Genomic DNA, 18,007 nt, shown 5'->3' with positions numbered 1-18,007 from the left:
CAACTTAACAATTAAAGATAAATACGGTTTAATAATTATTGTTAATATTTCACATTAGTTTTTCAATATTTTAGCAATAAATCATAGGTTTCATTTTAAATCATTCACTTATAAATAGTTTTACATAGTTTTATTTATTTTTTTTATTTACAGTCTTTTTCTTTTTTTATTTTATAACTATTTTTAAATGAAATTTTACAATCGTTTATGAATTATCAATATTTAAAAGTTTATAGACTATGTAAATACCAATAAATTCAAAATATTGATATGAAATCGAAAACGGTAAAACAAATTCTATAATGTATGGAAAATAAATGAAATATTCTATAATACAATTATTACATGTATATATTACATTTTAGATGTCGTAATATGTAAAACGTTTTTATAATATGATAGTTAATTTATATAAACACAACATATAAATGTTATAATATATGAAAAGATATTACAAATTATCTGCATGAGATGATCTAGTAACTCTGCGATGACCTGAAACAAATGAGTTTTGATTAATTCTTTTTTTACATAAGTATTATGCTTTTTATATATTACTAAAATTTACGATATTTTTTGTCTGGCGTGTCCCATGATATAAGATCTTCATCAAATGTATCAATCGATTTGTTCCGATTCTTGAGGGAGTGTCTTGAGGGGGTCTTGCTACGACGTTTTGAATAAGGAGTCATAGGTAACACTGGTTTATTTTCGGCACATACTACACAAGTTTCTATATAACAAAATATTATTATATTGAATACATATTAAATACGTGTACCAAGAGAAGTATATTTATAATAATATATATAAGTTTTACCATCAAACGCAACATTTCGAAGTGATCTCTTCTTAGAAGTATTGCCTATCAATGTTACATTTTCTATCTGCATTGCATCATTTGTATTTAGTGTCATATGTTCATCTTTGTTTTTTTTCCGTAATTTTAATGAGCTTTTCCTACTTAACTTCACCGGATTCTCATTTTCTTCTTTGTCAATATTTGTCTTTTTCGGCGTCATCTAAAAAAATATTTCTCTTAATTAATTATTATTTATTCAATTAATAGATTATAAGTATGTTAAATACATATATAAACAGATGTAAAAAAATTATACAAAAAGTTCTTACTAAAATATTTTTTGAAATAATTATTTTTATATTTAATATCAAGTGTTATGAATGATTATATTGAAAAGATATCATTAAAAAACGATAATTAAGAGCGCGAGCATGGCATAGTAGTTAGTGCATTGGTCTATCATGCCAGAGGTCCCGAATTCGATTCTAATAGGAACCAAAATATTTATGTTTGTGTAACCTCCTCTCAGAAAAAGTCGGCAATCTATCTTGCCCATAGAAATGCCTCTCAAAAAATCTGCTATTCGGAACCGGTATTAAAACTGTAAGTCCCATATGCTTATGCAATTGAATAATCAGCGTGCGCATCATAAGCATATGAGAGGTGTAGTACAAGCTTAAAGAAAGAAGAAAAAACATAGCTTACCATTTTACTACTTCTATTGCTTTTAGGAGTATTATTTGCCAGGATAGTTCTATTTCTAAGTACTTTCATTCCTAAATCTACATCTTCCATGTCTTTTGACATTATTTCAGTAGTAATGATTATTTTGTCATCTCTGTTAACTGATGCTGAAGGTGAAAACAAAGTATCTGCACTTTTCCTGTTTGGTGTGTCCTTATGTTGAACTCGATTTCTTAGGCTTTTTCTAGATGACACAATCTTTTCATCATTATCTAATGATAATTCTTTAACTGAAGGTATGTCATTAAATAGATACTCAATATCTAAAGTATTCTGAACAAATGATTTAGGTTTATTTCGTTTTCCTGTTTTTATTTTAATTTCTAATTTGTTCAAATCATCGTTACTGTCAGAATCTTCAAAGTTTAATCGTTTTTCGGCATTAATAGGTGGCGATATTAATGTATCTATTTTATCTGAACTATCTACTCTAGTTAATGCAGCAGCTAAACTTAATTTAGTCTGTATTTCTTCATTAAGAGGGATGTTATTAAGAAATACTTGATCATCAAAATTGACTTTATGCGCAGATTTTATGCGTGCTTCCTTACTTTCTAATTCTTCTGATTTCTTTAATATGCTTTTGCCCGGTGTTTGATCAGAATTAACGTACGATATTGTGTCATCTAATTCAACTTCGGGTGTCTTACACATTTGACTTATTTTCATAGCTGCAAATGGACTTTTCATTCTTTTAATTTTGTCAGAAAATGGCACTTTCTGTACCGAACTTACTCTAGTAGAGCTTTCGCGTCGAGCAGGAGTTGATTTTCTCTCATTAAGATCATGAGATCTACTTATGCTACGTCGAATATTATTTTCATCACGAAGTTCAGTAAAAGATTTTCTATTACTTGGTTTTTCACTTAAATGTGTATCTTGCTGCAAAATAATGTCTTTATTTAATGTTCCTTCTTCAATGTTTTTTCTGGCAGCTAGGATTAACGATCGTAATGAACTTGGTTTTGATGATACAGTTCGTTTTTTAATAGCCATTCGTTTTTTAACAACAGGCTTGACAACAGTATATTCCTCTTCCTGCCATCCTCTGTTTTGACGTTGCTCTAATTTTTCAAATCGCATGTCACAATCCTTGACTTCCATGTACGTCATATCCCAAAATCCTTGCAAATCTTTGCATGTAACCAGCATTTCTCCTTTACCAGTTTCGCAATCTTGTACTAAGCTACGAAATCTTTCAAATTTTTTATTTATTAATAAATTTGTTTGTCCTACCGCTTGTTGTATTTCATACATAGCATCTTCTGGGACGTCCTTCTTTACTCCAATATCCAACCATTTCTTACAGAGTTCCTTAAGTCTATCAGTTTCTTTAGTCACAATAAGCATGAAATACTGAGCAGTACGTTCCTCCTCTTCCACACATATGTTTAAATTTTTCATAACAGTATCTTTGGTTGGAATTTCATCGGATCGACGACCAATACCCAACCGTTGCTGTCCCTCTATTCTAGAGTTTCTCTTGCCACGGGTTCGTGTGAGATATGGCGAAAAGCAAATAAGATCTTCCATATCACAATTTTCTTTCTCAAAAGGTGTTGAAGTAATCTTTGATTGTATTTTTGTATCAGTACTGCTTGATGAATTTTCTTCGTGTAAGGAATCTTGTGTGTCTGTTTGATTCTCTGCCTGTTCTTTTAATGACACTCCTATTGCTTCAATTGTATTTAATTCGTCTGGATCTCGAATAATCGATTCATTTAATTTCTGTGACGATTCTTGTTTATTTAATGATAATGATGACTTGGGATGTGAAGGAGTTTTAAAAATCTCTGTAATATTAGAAGTTTGTAATGATGGATATTTCTCTTGTGGCGTTCCTTTCATTGGTACAAGACCAAATAGAGGCATCTTCTGCAAACCAGATGGAGGTTTAAAACAATAATCAGCAGGGGCAAATGATTTCTTAGTACAAGAAGTCATGGTTTTAAAGGGATGTTTTATCACCGAAGTTGAATTCTTTACCGTTTGTTGAGCAGCTGCTTTGGCAAGCAATCGTTTTTCCGTAGCTCTTGTAATTCGTTTTTTGATATAGTTTGAATTTTCGGTTTTGTTTGGTGTTTTTGCAATTGCTATGCCACTTTTGATCATTGGAGAACATAAAGAATGGTGAACAACACCAACTTTGAAAGCTGGTTTTTTTATTGCAGCTTCCAGCTTCTTTTTTCTGTTCCGTTCCTCTCTCCATTTTATTAATTTTTTCATACGTTCATCAGCAATAGCAGATGTGACCTCTGTTAAAAATAACAGAAATTTTTCCTTTTTATAATTGTTTAATTTCATAGTATAAATATAATACAACAATTGAGAAAAATATCGATTCAAACATATGTACTTAAAATGTAAATACAAATTTATACATAAATTATAAGTAATAATCATATCTCTTTATGTAAGTATCTTTTATATGAACATACACACGCATGCACACATACAAGAAAATATACAACAATGACATATTTTATTGCTGAACACATGCAACTACAATAATATTTGGTTTCTATAAAACGAGAACACATTGATGTTACATAGCATCCTTCATAAGATTTAATAACAATAGTAATTACATGAATCAGTCATTTCATTCTTCAGAAAAATAGCTATAATTGATCAGTTTCATAACTATGGATATTATGAAATCCGATTAAGGATGCTGTATACATAGTCATTGTTTAATATTGTAACACATTTTATTAATTCATCAAATCATTGATCTTTATATTGTTAAATTTTTCATTCATATAATAATAAATGAACATCATAAATATATAACAGATTATTCTATAAATCTATTAATATCATAGAATTTAATTTTAATGAAAAATTAATTAATAAAGGCAATAAAATTTCTAAAAAACATATACCAACTGTATATAAAGAAATATGATAAATGTATAACATTTCATTAAGATCAGTTTGCACAAAATAAATATGAATTTTATCACAATTTAAGGAGAGATTTAAAACATATATTTACTGAGTATAAATATAGATAAAAAACTAAGAGTATAAAAATAAAGATCAAAATGATAAATAAAAGCTACGAGTTAAACTACAGGATATTCATTGCTAAAATTTTGAATGACCAAATAAAACACGTTTTAATCTCTATTAGATCATTATCAATATTAACAAAAGAATTACTCTACTGTACAAATTATAAATATCCGATAAGTGTTATGAACACAATGTTAATTTAATAACACTTTTGTCAGACATGTATAATTTATACTGCACAAAATAATTGTTTTGTCATTAATAATTACTTAGGCCTGGTTGCATGCACCAACTTACTTTGATTTTAAGCGAGGCTTAAAACTCTCTATCTCTTCCTCTCTTTCAGCTTTAAAGAGAAAAATTGAGTTTTAAACCTTCCTTAAAGTTAAAATACGTTGGTGCAATCGAGCCTTAATAGAAGGAAAATATCTGATATATTGGTTAAATTTTAAAATCAAACATCTAGCTTAGTTCTCAGTATTTTTTTATTTTTAATCTAATTGATGCTTCTTTACCAATTTAGATTAAAAAAGGATAAGGAATAAATTAAATCATTGAAAGTAATTTATATTGATAAAAATAGGCAAAAGAATTAGAAAAAGATGAAGAATAAGTTCAACCGAGATTGGAATTAAATTATATTGGTAGAAAGGAAAGCTTTGGTGATATTTAATTATCACATGTAAGTTACGTTAAATGAGAATTCTTTTTCAATTTACCGTGCTGCACATTCGTTGGCGACGAATCATTTTGCAGGTTGCGATGTTTGTCGAAAGTCCGTGTTCTGGCCTCCCTACGAGATTTATCGTAGTTACAAGCACGTAGATACCTTCTGTGATTCGTGTCACCGAATCCTGGACGAGGATTTTTGTATTGTTCTTTAAAATCCGGCATCTCGTACGATTTCGTAAAAACGATTCAACGTAAACACGTCGAACACACGTAACCGTTTAACGGCAGCACAACTGAAAATCACTTCAAATTGATGGTCAGGGAGCTGAACGTTGGAATAGTAGCGTACGACGATTCCCATTGGTTCTCGTTAGCCGGCTTGAAATGACGAATGCCAGTCGTGCCAACAGATGACTGGAGTCCTAGAAACCAGTGATGCGTCGGTTTGGGTTAGGTTGCCATTTTAATTCTGTATAAGTACTTATAATTATAAGGTGCCTTTTTATGCTGACGCTCGACGCTCATTGTCAGCGTCAAAATAAATTACAAGATCAAAATTGACGCTTGATATTCGTCAATTTCTATCTGACTTATTTTGACGCCGAAAATGAGCGTTGACATGAAAAGGCACCTTTTAAAGCTGATGACAGCTGATGCATTACATGAGAAAAGTTAAATTGTTAGAAAAAGAAGAAAGTATAACGTACTTATGGTATATACTTAATAGTACATACATTATTAGACTGTATAGAATCTGGTCCTAGGACTCTAATTATATAGTAATGAATTAAAATGGCGCTCTGATCACGTGATTTAGACAACCAATTAGATCATACTCCTTTAATGTCGCATCTTTAGTTTCTAGGACTCTAATGACGATAAGTTGTTTCAAATATTAATGCCCGTATTCATAGTCAGGCCTTATATTTAAGGTTTCCTTAAATTTATCTTCAGATACTCTACGAATTATTTTCATTCGTTACTGAGTATCTAAAGATAAATTTAAGAAAGCCTTAAGTACAAGGTCTAACTATGAACGCGGATATAAAGCTTTGCGCACAATAGAAGGAATAAGGAATTAGGAATAAAGAATAAACGATTTCAATCTATTAAAAATCGTGTATTTCGATGTATCCGATTTCTGATAAATTAAAATCATTTATTCCTAATTCTTTATTCTTTCTATTGTGCGCAGGGCCTAAAATAAGAGAGTCTGCTCGCATTATTTATACACTTAGCATTTTCGCTTTTTCTATTTTCAATGTCCAGATATGTCATTTTAAGGGCCTTTTTTACCAATTTTTGATAAAATTAATCAATTCGAAGAAGTGCCAACAGTAGTTTTCTCCCCTTTCTTGCTCTTTTGAAACTGAAACAATTATTGGTTGACTGCGTTCAGTAGAACGTTTATTTTGCAATTGTTGGAAATTTTCTTCACGCTGATTGGACTATACTTTCAGATCTAGAAGAATAGTCCTATCTCTGCAGACAACGAGCGTTTTCAAGTTGACAAAACAGCTAGTCGAACAAATAAACATGATTGGTGTTATTTGTAGATCCAACTAATGATATTCAATCGTTCGGCGAGCAGACAGTTTTGTCCGGCTTGAATGCGCGATCATAAAATAATTATAAAACTGTTGTATTTTCTACTGAACGCAGACTTAAGTCATCGATTAGTAATCAGATCAAAATTGGTGAAAAAAGCTCAAAGGTATATATTCACATAAACTTACATGGTCGCATAAATAAGTCTCACTTTATAAAACTTCTTTAGAAATAATGCAACAAGTTTATGTGGATATACCTTAATGATTCCCGCCCAAAAAACATGGTAAAACTTTCCGCGCGCGCGGAAGTTGCAGTGTTTCGCTTGCTCGAAAGTAATAGATATATAATTTTCACAAAAATTGAACTCAATTCAACTTTTGCTTCACGGTGGAAGTAGTATTGCATAATTTTCATAAGTTTTGTAAAGTAAGACCGACTTAAAAACATAAAATGTTTGGTCAGTGCGACAATTTCCGCCGCGCGGTAAGCGTTCCCGCGTTTTTTATGCGGGAGCCAATAGAATGATTTGTTAGTGCGACAACTTCCACCGTGGGGGAAGCGTCGTTTCCGTCAGTTATCGCGTTCAGTTTGCGGCGGCCATTACGTAATGCTTCGTTTCTTCACGTTACGTGCTCCAATATATTCCAACATGCTCCAACGGAGTGAGTACGAACTATGGCAGAAGCATATTAGAGCACGTTGGAGTATGTTGGAGCATACGCGACAAACGAATAACATCAGTGCGGTCGATGCGGGCGGTGTGGTGTAGTGCTTTTATTGTGTGTGTGTGTGTGTGTGTGTATAATTGTGCCTTTTTTGGATTATCTTCTTGCAGCAGCGAAGCACAATTATCATGGAATTGTCATTGAGTACGTATATATCATTGATATATAATTAAATGTATTGATTATACTCTTTTTGCTTCATTAAATGAGAGATACTCAGGTGACTTCCATGTGACTGTAGCGTCACTTCTCACTATATCCAATTTTAAGTTATTATTTATAATAATATCGTACGGAAACAATTAAGCGCGTGATATTGAAAGCATCAAGAAAACTTCTGAATAGTTATTGTATGTAAATATGTATATTTTGTATAGATCGAGCGTGGATGCGTGAGAAATCCGTCAAATGAACTCCGTGCAATCGCATAAGTTTTTGTGTGATGGGTTTTTCCCAAACTAATCATGCAAACGAGTTAATCAAAATAATAATTAGCTGATACTAACATTAACAATAGCAATTAAATTGTGGTAATCATGATTGTTTTCTCTAAAATGTGATTATTATATGTATATACTTGATGAAGACCGTTAATTAATTCTACGAGTATTCGTTTGAAAAATCGTTTCTAGTACCCTCTAGCGGTTGGAGTAAGAACTTACTAGTCGAACTTCCTAGTCGATAGGTGCAGATGGTAATGGAAGGAATTAAGTCAAGTTAGGTTTTCATACTCACCGTGTGAGAGATTTGTAGATTTATTATTTAGTTAAGAAAATTCTCATATTAGTGACAGTGTTTTGTCATTAACTTTGTCGTCTCCTTGTAAGTCAGGGAACAAATGGAGAAAAAACCGAAAGTTATCATCTTTGATTTAGGTATATACAGGCGAAGTTGTGAACATTATGATTTAGATGCATGACAAATTTATAATAATTATAATCTTTTTTTTATATTGCAATAAGAATTATTTAGAATGTGATTTTTGGAGAAATGGAAAGGATATTACATTTCAGATTATACCTTGTGGCCGTTTTGGGTAGACAGTTTTGTAGAACCACCATTTAAGAAAGGGTGCGTGCATTAAAAACTGATAAGATTATGTAGTATTTTAAGAATTTTTGTCCAACTTAAAAAAGGAAACTTTTAGAGCACGAAATAAAGTAATAGATGCACGTGGTCGTGACGTAGACCACTACTCTGATGTTCCTGATGTATTAAAACAGTTATCAGGAGAAGGATATGAACTGGGTATAGCGTCACGTACAGCAGAGATAAAGGGGGCTAAACAACTAATAGATGCATTTGGCTGGAAGAAATATTTCAAGTATGTTGAAATATTTCCTGGCAGCAAAGTCACACATTTTTCTAAGTAAGTCTTGTGTAATATTCACAAAGGATAGGATTATATAGTAGTTTAAAATTATAATTTACATTGCTTTCAGCATTCGAAAGAGTTCTCACATTGATTATAAAGATATGATATTTTTTGACGATGAGGCTAGAAATATCATGGAAGTTGGTAAACTTGGAGTACATGCTGTATTAGTTGAAGATGGTGTAAGTCGTTCTGTTATAGAAGATGCTCTGCAATCATTTAATAACAAATAATTGTTTAAACATTAATATAATTTATTTATCTTTATGATTGTTTTGTAATATCTACAAAATAAATTTATTAATAAGATCTGAAATTAATAAGATCTTGAATTGAATAACAAAAAATACTGGTACGAATGAAAGCAATAATTATATACATTTTTCATCATGAAGATAGAGTTTATCGTATTAATTAATCATTCTTTGATAGTATTGTACTGGACTTTTGATAACGACGTCGTTAATGTCATCTTCACGTACGAGTTTCAGAAATGTAGTGCAAAGAACTTCTGGATCTTTAGTAGATATGTTATTTATAAATTTTTCAATTTCATCTTCATTTACTGAAACTTGTAAAAGATTTCTGAGTACACTTGTATCAAAATCTTTGAAAGGACAACCACCCTCATATGTTGCTCCACTAATACCAACCTATAATAGTTTCGATGTTTGAAAAAGTTATTCTAATAATAAAGTTTATGTACATTAGAAAAGATACTTTTTGTGTGACATTTTTGTACTTACACAAATGAGATTGCAGTCAGGCGTTTTGTAAGTTCTTCGCGATCCTTCTAAACCATACATGTGTCTGATGCTATATATGAATTTTTTCTCATTGGATTGCCAATTGTGTGAACATACTGAAGTACAAGTATGTGGCTTGGAATATTCTTGCTTCCAAAATACAATTGAATCTTCTAGAGTCATTCCTATTTCTTTTAGAAAAAGACTGTAGTATAAACGCGCATAGTGACTGAGACGATGTCTTCTTCTTAATAGAGAATGCAAATGTTGCATACATAATGGGAATTTCTGTGCTTCTATTTCTATGTTATCAATAGTTACTTTTCCATGAGGAACACCTTCCTTGAAGAGATAGGATTGAATTTTCTGATTTAAAATGTGGAATCTAAGATCATGTTTTATGATATATTGCGACTGTCTCTTCATGATATTCATTTCATTGATTACATAATTACTAAATAATAATCGAAGTACTTTTTTCCAATCTGAACAATGCGTAATGACATTTCCATTATGAAGGACTAGTTCTCTTTCTTTCACCAAATCTGGTACTATTTCAAATCTCACTGAAATATGAAATAAAAAATTAGTTTATTTGAAAATTTTTTATATATAAATAACATTCTGTATTCATACTTTCATATCGAAAATTATTGCAATCGTGACAATTTGATGTCAGATGTTTAAAAACTAAGGGCTGCAAATAAAATTTGCATAACTCAATGAGAATTGTGTCAATTGTACTTTTTTTATCTTTAAATACTTGCAGTTTCCATGTAATTTGTTTTAATAATTTATGTAATCGTCTAGGTGATAGACTATCTAATCTATGTTTAAATAATAATGATTCTTTGCCAATCCAATATATACATAAATCTGATGATGTAGAAGCTAATAACCTAAAAAAATAAACAGCAATGTTTAATTAATTAGGAATACAGATTTTTATAGTTCTATCTACGTTTAATTTCTTTAGTTTAGACAGAACTTTTTTAAACTGTATATTACTTATTCTTTAAATATTTTAATTATTTTTAATTATTAAAGATTGTCTAAAAAATTCTAACATATACTTACCTTAATACAAAATGTCCAATTTTATCATAGGTAGAATTTTCTAATAAGTACTCAAATTTCCCATCAAATTCATTAGCAAATCCTTCACTGAGGAGCCTCAAATAATCTAATCTAGTCAAAATACAATCTTCCATAATATAAAGCGGTATCTCGCCATTTGGTGGTATAATATAAAACATATCTATGTCTACATCAATCATATCAGATAACTCTCAAGTTTTGTTACATATGAAAATGTACTTGTAAATAAAGACCCTGTAATCGGAGTCTAACCACAACAATGTCCGACATTTTTCTTCAAAATTGTGCGAGAGAGAAAGATGTGAGAGAGAAAGATCTATCTCACTCTTACTCTCTTACTCATTCTGCACTGTAAAATTTAGCAGCTCTATAAGTTTCATAGTTTCTGGCGGACATGGATAAACACGCAGTGAACATACGTAAGCTGCGTTCCATTTAATAGCGTTTTCTCCTGGAAACTACACTGAGTGCAGCCTCGCATCACACCAGTTGCGTGTAAGCGCTACACTGGGTGCTTTCCATTTGATGACACAAGTTGACACAAGCGTCGTTCTTTCATGTCATCCTTGTTGACTCAGAAAGTGACAAAAATAGAACGACACTTGTATTGACTTGTCACTAAAATAACCTCCGTTCCATTTTCAAATTTTAAATGTCCCACTGGCTCTACACCGTTCCTTTGAGATGGTGTAGCAAAATCCCACTTCGTGTAGAAAATTTGCATTATACCGTAGTCACGTAAATACGGTACCGAGAATGAGTTCGCTTATCACCAGCCATAGAAACACGGTACACTGTCTGAGTGTTGCAATAGTGGGCGATAGTGCAACCAAGAGAAAACGCTATAAAACTCACAATACTCGTGGAATCCTTTCCTTGTTGTTTATCAAATGTTAAATAAGGACAAACGATGCCCGCCAGCGTTGCAAGTATTATGTGGAGCCGTAGTTTCGTGTAGTCCAATTTTTTTTCTCAATTTTGCATAATATTTAAATATAAGTATTTCTTTCCGAATAAAAATGATTGGATGCGCCAGCATTTTTCTGCAACAATTCATCGTCAAAAAATGCTAGATAATAAAATACATTTCTAACAACTATGGCGAATTGAAAAAAAATGTCGGACCAATCACAAACAAGACTACGTCGTGGCTAGACTCTGATTTTACGTAGGGTCTTTATTTGTAAAAATGTTCTAAATTTAATTTTTGTAAATGTATAATATTTATAATTTTTTCTTTGAAGCAAAGACAATACTGTTAGAACAATACTTTTTTCTTTTTTTTCCTCTCTTCGTGAATTTAAGAGTTTTGTTTTTGAAAACATTTTTCATAGTTGTTTTTTCATTTTTACATATGCAACGTATGCATTACATATGCAACATTTTCGTTCAATTTTCAATTCAACTTCACTTTATTTACAATTTCCCCACAATGAATCATTCATTTTTGCGGTTCAAATGTAAAATTCTCAAAGTTACCTCTTCTTCAATTTATTTATAGTTAAATGAACAAATTCGAACATTATACATATAATTGTTATGTTTGATGATAATGAGATTCATTCATTCGTTCATACAAGCATCGAATGAATATTATTATCTAGGGATTTGTCATACAATTGCAAATCTACCTAACGCCCGGAATAGATATCCTGAAGGAAAAAGCGGGAATCAGAATGAATATGAATTATAAGAAAATAAAATATGGTAAAGAAAGAATAAAAGAAAATTATGATTTTCTTATTTGACGAAAAAAAACTTTGTTTTTTTTTTAAGCTATATGTATTGTATTTTAATGCAATTATTGATACAAATTAATATAATACGATGCAAAGAGTTTGTGGGATGATAGGAATTCCATGAAATAAATGATATGACTTTGATTTTCCAATACAAATAGATTTATCGTTGTGCTTCATGAATAATGGATAATGGAACTTACAAGTTGTATGTTGTTTCTTTAATGATATACACATGTAAGTTATATAAATGATGTGTTTCAGGTCTACGACGCACAAAAGTTTATGAATTCGGTAGAATTTACCTGCACCTTATATGTAGCAATGTAATCGAGACGAGCGAACTTTGTGGCGAAATTGAAATGATAATTCGCTTGAAAAGTTCAACCTCTCCTCGATGGTTGTCGATCGCATCAGTATTCTCTGTTATCTCTATTCAAGCAAGAATCGTCAAAGAACAGTACACGTTGCATTTTGCATTTGTTGTCAGGGATACACTTTAATTGTTATAAAGTGTCGTACATGACTAGGTAGATTCTAGATGTATAGTATATGTATATATATACACGGCTACTGAGTAACATGTATACTTTTATGATTTGTCCCTTAATTGTCATCTTTATAATACAAATAATTTCTAGATCGTTGTACATTGTTACGTTACCGATCCGCTTACGCGAAATTTACTTACATCTCTTCGCTGCCTTACGACTAAATAAAATATAAATGTATTATAAATACTTGTATTTATATATATTTATATATATTTATATATTATATATATATATATACTTTTTCCCCGTTTATATATAGTCTACTTAAATCGAGTTTGTTCAAGCTTTATTACTCATAGACAATCTGCTTGATATTTACAGAGATTAGATACAAAATTATAAACAGTTCTTAGTACAAAATAATTTTATGACTATAACGATCAAGGTTTGATAGCATAGAACAGGCATGGGCAACCCACCGTGGCCAATGGTCAGTTTCGCTGCAATTCTCTTGTTAAAGATCGAAGACTTTTTGTATTAATCCTGAGAATTTCGTCTATCGGATAATTTTTTAGGAAGGAAATGTCTAAAAATGTGTACAATACGTAGCCGAGTGATATAGCCGTGTGTGTGTTGCCCCTACCTAGATAGAAAATACAACTAGATGAGCTCTTCCTCAGTTTATCCACGATTACCCACGATTACCTGTAAATTCCTCGCAATTCCACCATAGAGGTCAACAATACGGTATATCGAAATTATATTTCGCTCGTGCACGAAAGAAAAAATTTATCAACGATTATAAATATATTAATTTCATTGCCGTAATCTTTTAATCATAATGATATACCACTTTGTACGATGCAGTTTAAATTTATCTGAAACGATTTTTAAATTAAGCATGGTATACAATAACGCGAATGCATAATATTAATGACGATATTAATGATCATTATGTAGTTTCATGGAGCTATAAGCGTTCATCTTTAATGAAGTGTAACGTTCGTTTCTATCTTGAAAATGTAATTGAAATGGTTTTTATTAGCATATTATTTAATTGTTATACGTTATAAGAAATCTAATAAATCCTTTTATGCTAATAAAATTATACTTATTTTCGAGAATTAAGATTTATGATAAAGAAGAGATCGTGTCTTAAATTATTATATTTTATAAATTATAAAATGTTAATTCTGTTAGTTGTAATCGTATTTTAAAAAAGTCGCGATTGATACTAAATATATTTTCTAAATTCCGAGGCAAGCGTGATTGTCAATAATACGCATTTAAAATGTATATTGAAGAAATCAGCAATGTATATAGTTAAATAATAAGGAAATATCATTGTAATTAAGACGATATTTGAAATCGAGCTTATCAATATATATAGGGTCTTCAAAAAATGAAATTTCGTAAGGATCTAGCGTGTTCGTACCTCACAATGCTCGAACAAAATATTTTTACTTGTCCCTGTTGCTGCAGTTCCAAACATTTACTTCATTGATGCCATTGATAGAGCTCGAATTGTTCACAAAGGATATAATTAATCATCATTGGAAAAAGGGCACGCTAGGTAGAAGTAAGTTATCTAGATTTTAATAGCGAATCTTTACATAGAGAAAGGATTACACATATTTTCTTTATGAGTATATTATCCTATTTCACTAACGTCACTAACTAATAAATTATGGAGCAGCTGCGTTTTGGATTTATATAAAGCTGTTAAATCCTAAACGTAGGATCTGTATTCTCATCATTCTTCATAATTGTTCTGCCTTTCAGATTTTTTATTAATATAGAATTGATTATAGATAATATTTTATCTGAACTACGATTTATAGTAAAAACAAAGTAATTTGGAATAATCCTTTCGCCATGAAGATTTTTGAATTGGTAGGTACAGGTAGATACGTAGAAATATACTAAATTATCACATGAGTAGACAAGTAAGTTACTCGTTAGCAGTAAAGGGCAACAATATAGCCAAAGGCAGCGTTATGCTTATATTGGCGAATCTAAACGCAACTACAATTCATTTTCTATTATCATCTAGAAATATAATGGCAGTTTGCTTCGGACTAAAAATGTACCAACGAGAGAGATGGGTAGTATTATTGTTTCAACTCAGTCACAATCGGTGCGAAAAATCGATTGGCCAAAACGTTTCGCGATAACACGAAATTATATGTCTGTTGATCATCCGATACTCTTATGTAAAATGTAAATTAGACTTAACAATCTTAGGCTTAATCGATTGGCTATTACTATTTATTTCTGGCAAGATCAAAAATTGGTATTGCCTATTTCTTACCTCGTAAATTTATACGCGAATTCGCATTAATTATAATAATTCTCTTCCATTATCGCTTTAGACGATCTCGATTTCGGTGATATAGAAGCAATTCCAGTTACGTTTAAATTCAACGCGTATATTTCAACTACGTATGGCTATGCCTCCGTACCATCTCTACTCCTTACGCGGTATTATGTTAATTTATATAAATAGTATTTTAATGATATAACGGTAACATCGTCTATCCGCTAAATATCGCATAAGTTATAATAGTCCATCTGGTATAAATACACGGAACTTAAAATAAATCGAAATATATTATCGAAATCGAGTACAACGAAAACGCGCAACGGATATAAGCCCGTTAATTTCGAAGTGTTTGAAAGCGATTACGACTTCACTTTTCTTCGCGCATTTTCTCTTTTTAAATTTTATAAGAAAGTATATTCCGATATGTTAAACTTTCGTCAACCTATTACCATTTGCTATGGATATATAACTTACCGGAAGCTAAACAATTGCCATCGTTTTCACATTAATATCAAATTATCAGCGAGTGCGTGTGGCGTTCTCGCTATCTCAAAGACAATTCGATTTTCACTCGTCATTCTTGAAAAAATGTAATGATAACGTTCCTTACTACGATACGCCTATATATACAATATTCTAATTTCATTGATCCCGCCTATCATATAAAGTTACAATTATGATGTGTCATAGTCATGATACGTAATCTATTACCATCTTCCAATGCAGAATAGGTAAAACGTTACCCTTCGTCTACCTTACGCTTACGACGTATGATATTCATCAGTTATGACAACAAATTCCATTCACATTAACTGTGATTGCAGTAGTTACATTCGAATAAACATGTATTATCGAGAAATCTTTACAGTCACTTGACTGCTTCTGAAGTTATTCAATATTCTCACATATATTACGTTTCACACAAATCTCTATTCAGATACGAACCAAAAGTATTGTTAAAAAAATGTTTAATTTTCTTATTATCAGATAATTCATTGATGCGTCATTGCATCACGATAAGAATTATTTCGCCATTTCGCGATATGTCTTATGACGATAAAGGATTTCACGATGTAAATCACATGTAGATTCGTCTCACAAATAGGCCCAGAGTGTCTGGGGACGATACCAATATAATATGTTGAAAGAGAGTAAAGGAGAGCGATAAAGAGAAAGGGAGAAATAGGCACCCACACGTTCATAAAATACAGTTATAATGCTTTACGATATTAACTCGAACAATCGTAGCGTCTAATATCGTAGCTGCTATATTGCCGTACGTCAATGTGATTTACACATTTTCTCATCGAACCCTTAATCAAAATGATATAATCCCTAGAAGGAGCCCTAATCTTTAAGTAACGATTCTTCCTATTTGCGTAATTGTCTAATTGCGCAGTATAGGTACCCATCCGTGTAGGAATGTTCACAGCTGTATTACAGTTACATATGATATTGCTCCTAAGTTCCTGATGAGAGAATTCTCCTCGTTTCATTATCTTCATTATCTCGCAAACCTCTCCAATCTCCTTCAAATACCCTCAGAGATTCTTTGCCGAGCGGTTATCTACGACAAACTCTTTATTCCGCTCTCGTTCGATTGTCGTGTTCTCAAATTCGCATCCGTTCTTGTCTTTTCTTACATTTTCGAAAAGAGTCCTAATAGGTTTATTCCAGTATAGATCTTCGCACGATACTCTGCCGTGAGATCCGTACTTGGTGTCCTAAATCGATTAGATATGCTCGAACAGTCTCGCTACTGAGAATTCTACGAAGATCAGTTGTACGCGGCACGCGATATACCTTGAACTACTATTCGTAGTTCAACAAATCCCGTATCGTAAGATTTTCTCAAAGATTCAACTCGCACTTAACTCTTCTATCTTTATTTACTATTCTAACTTTATTTCCTGTCTGCTAATACTCGTTGTCCGAAAAAAGTACACGTACGAATGGGGAGACGAAATAGAAGGACGATCGATTTCTGTCGTAAACTCCAAGTTTCAAAGCCTTGTTTCGTTGACGGACAATAAAGTTCCATACTTGTTGTACTTATCATTTCGATGTCGCGATACGTCATATGTCCTCTCATCTCTCGCCTCGTATCTCTCACCTTCTTTTTTCAATCCTTCTTCTCACTCAATCATTATCGATTGTTGCAGTACCTCGGATAAGAACGTTGTCCGTCATTGCACACTCGTCGTTCCGTTTCAGAAACAAACCTGTTCCGATTTGTATGACTATTAAGAATGTCACGCTCGTTGAAATTCGGGGCTCAATATCAGGATGTTGGAGCGTATCCAAGATTTTTCCGCTGCAGAAAGAGCGATATCTCACGAAAAGTCGGTCTCTCAGTTTCCTCTCGTTGCCAGCACTCGAGCATCAGATCGTAGATGTCCTTGGAGGAGGCGGTGGGCCGAGGCAGATAATCGAAGCCGTTTCTAGGATCTTCCTTGCAACTGTCTTCAGGATTGGTGTTGCTGCAGTCAGCGGCATGATGCAATTGCCGCAGGCTCTGCACCACTTCCTCGTCGGACAGATGTTCGTAGGGGACACGTCTGCCAAGATTCAAAATCTCCCAGAGGGTGACTGCGAAAGCCCACACGTCGCTCTTGGTCGTGTACTTTCCCTGAAAATCGGATTTAACGTACATTATTTGAGAATTTCGACGCCTGCAGCGCTTCGAGAATTATCGATAAATCTCGACACATTGTGAAGTG

General features: G+C 32.1%; 5 protein-coding genes across 7 annotated transcripts in view; 2 read left to right on the top strand and 3 right to left on the bottom strand.

The window, feature by feature from the left end:
• Positions 1-18,007, top strand: part of LOC147907208 (uncharacterized) — a 278,923-nt gene that overhangs the window by 8,320 nt on the left and 252,596 nt on the right. The gene's annotated exons all lie outside the window — the stretch shown is intronic.
• On the bottom strand, positions 116-5,608 carry LOC105145039 (uncharacterized). 2 transcript variants are annotated; one of them, XM_011054351.2, is made up of 6 exons: positions 5,284-5,608; positions 3,533-3,801; positions 1,508-3,421; positions 821-1,022; positions 569-733; positions 116-495 (listed from the first exon to the last, which is right to left on the bottom strand). In XM_011054351.2, the coding sequence occupies exons 1-6, from the start codon at positions 5,456-5,458 to the stop codon at positions 452-454; spliced, it is 2,769 nt and encodes a 922-aa protein (XP_011052653.1). In that variant the 5' UTR covers positions 5,459-5,608; the 3' UTR covers positions 116-451. The 2 variants fall into 2 exon arrangements, with proteins under 2 accessions (XP_011052653.1, XP_011052651.1); XM_011054349.2 differs by having other exon boundaries at positions 1,508-3,801.
• On the top strand, positions 8,175-9,606 carry LOC105145038 (magnesium-dependent phosphatase 1). The gene is made up of 4 exons (XM_011054348.2): positions 8,175-8,387; positions 8,526-8,583; positions 8,660-8,881; positions 8,955-9,606. Exons 1-4 carry the CDS (start codon positions 8,351-8,353, stop codon positions 9,118-9,120), a joined length of 483 nt encoding a protein of 160 aa, XP_011052650.2. The 5' UTR covers positions 8,175-8,350; the 3' UTR covers positions 9,121-9,606.
• LOC105145037 (uncharacterized) lies at positions 9,121-11,253 on the bottom strand. The gene is made up of 4 exons (XM_011054346.2): positions 10,711-11,253; positions 10,270-10,532; positions 9,634-10,199; positions 9,121-9,540 (listed from the first exon to the last, which is right to left on the bottom strand). Exons 1-4 carry the CDS (start codon positions 10,908-10,910, stop codon positions 9,298-9,300), a joined length of 1,272 nt encoding a protein of 423 aa, XP_011052648.2. The 5' UTR covers positions 10,911-11,253; the 3' UTR covers positions 9,121-9,297.
• LOC105145036 (discoidin domain-containing receptor 2) overlaps positions 12,207-18,007 on the bottom strand; it is a 154,555-nt gene continuing 148,754 nt past the window's right edge. For both annotated transcript variants that reach the window (XM_011054345.2, XM_087413989.1), the window contains exon 16: positions 12,207-17,916. In XM_011054345.2, the coding sequence (XP_011052647.2) occupies positions 17,569-17,916 (348 nt within the window). In that variant the 3' untranslated portion in view covers positions 12,207-17,568. The remainder of the gene's footprint in view (positions 17,917-18,007) is intronic.

This window comes from Acromyrmex echinatior, chromosome 15 (assembly GCF_024713525.1).
Source record: "Acromyrmex echinatior isolate Ae372 chromosome 15, ASM2471352v2, whole genome shotgun sequence".
Classification (NCBI taxonomy): domain Eukaryota; kingdom Metazoa; phylum Arthropoda; class Insecta; order Hymenoptera; family Formicidae; genus Acromyrmex; species Acromyrmex echinatior.
This window is presented reverse-complemented; position numbering and strand designations above follow the sequence as displayed.

Bases quoted from the DNA above. Each gene is read 5' to 3' on its own strand.
- LOC105145038 (XM_011054348.2), top strand. From the start codon at position 8,351: ATGGAGAAAAAACCGAAAGTTATCATCTTTGATTTAG. The intron at 8,388-8,525 runs GTATATACAGGC...ATTACATTTCAG, and splicing joins AGTTATCATCTTTGATTTAG to ATTATACCTTGTGGCCGTTT. The intron at 8,882-8,954 runs GTAAGTCTTGTG...CATTGCTTTCAG, and splicing joins AAAGTCACACATTTTTCTAA to CATTCGAAAGAGTTCTCACA.
- LOC105145037 (XM_011054346.2), bottom strand. From the start codon at position 10,910: ATGATTGATGTAGACATAGATATGTTTTATATTATACCACCAAATGGC. The intron at 10,200-10,269 runs GTATGAATACAG...TTCATATTTCAG, and splicing joins CAATAATTTTCGATATGAAA to TGAGATTTGAAATAGTACCA. The intron at 9,541-9,633 runs GTAAGTACAAAA...AAACTATTATAG, and splicing joins CTGACTGCAATCTCATTTGT to GTTGGTATTAGTGGAGCAAC.
- LOC105145039 (XM_011054349.2), bottom strand. From the start codon at position 5,458: ATGCCGGATTTTAAAGAACAATACAAAAATCCTCGTCCAGGATTCGGT. The intron at 3,802-5,283 runs GTAAATTGAAAA...TATTTTTAACAG, and splicing joins GCCAACGAATGTGCAGCACG to AGGTCACATCTGCTATTGCT. The intron at 496-568 runs GTAAATTTTAGT...CATTTGTTTCAG, and splicing joins CACGCCAGACAAAAAATATC to GTCATCGCAGAGTTACTAGA.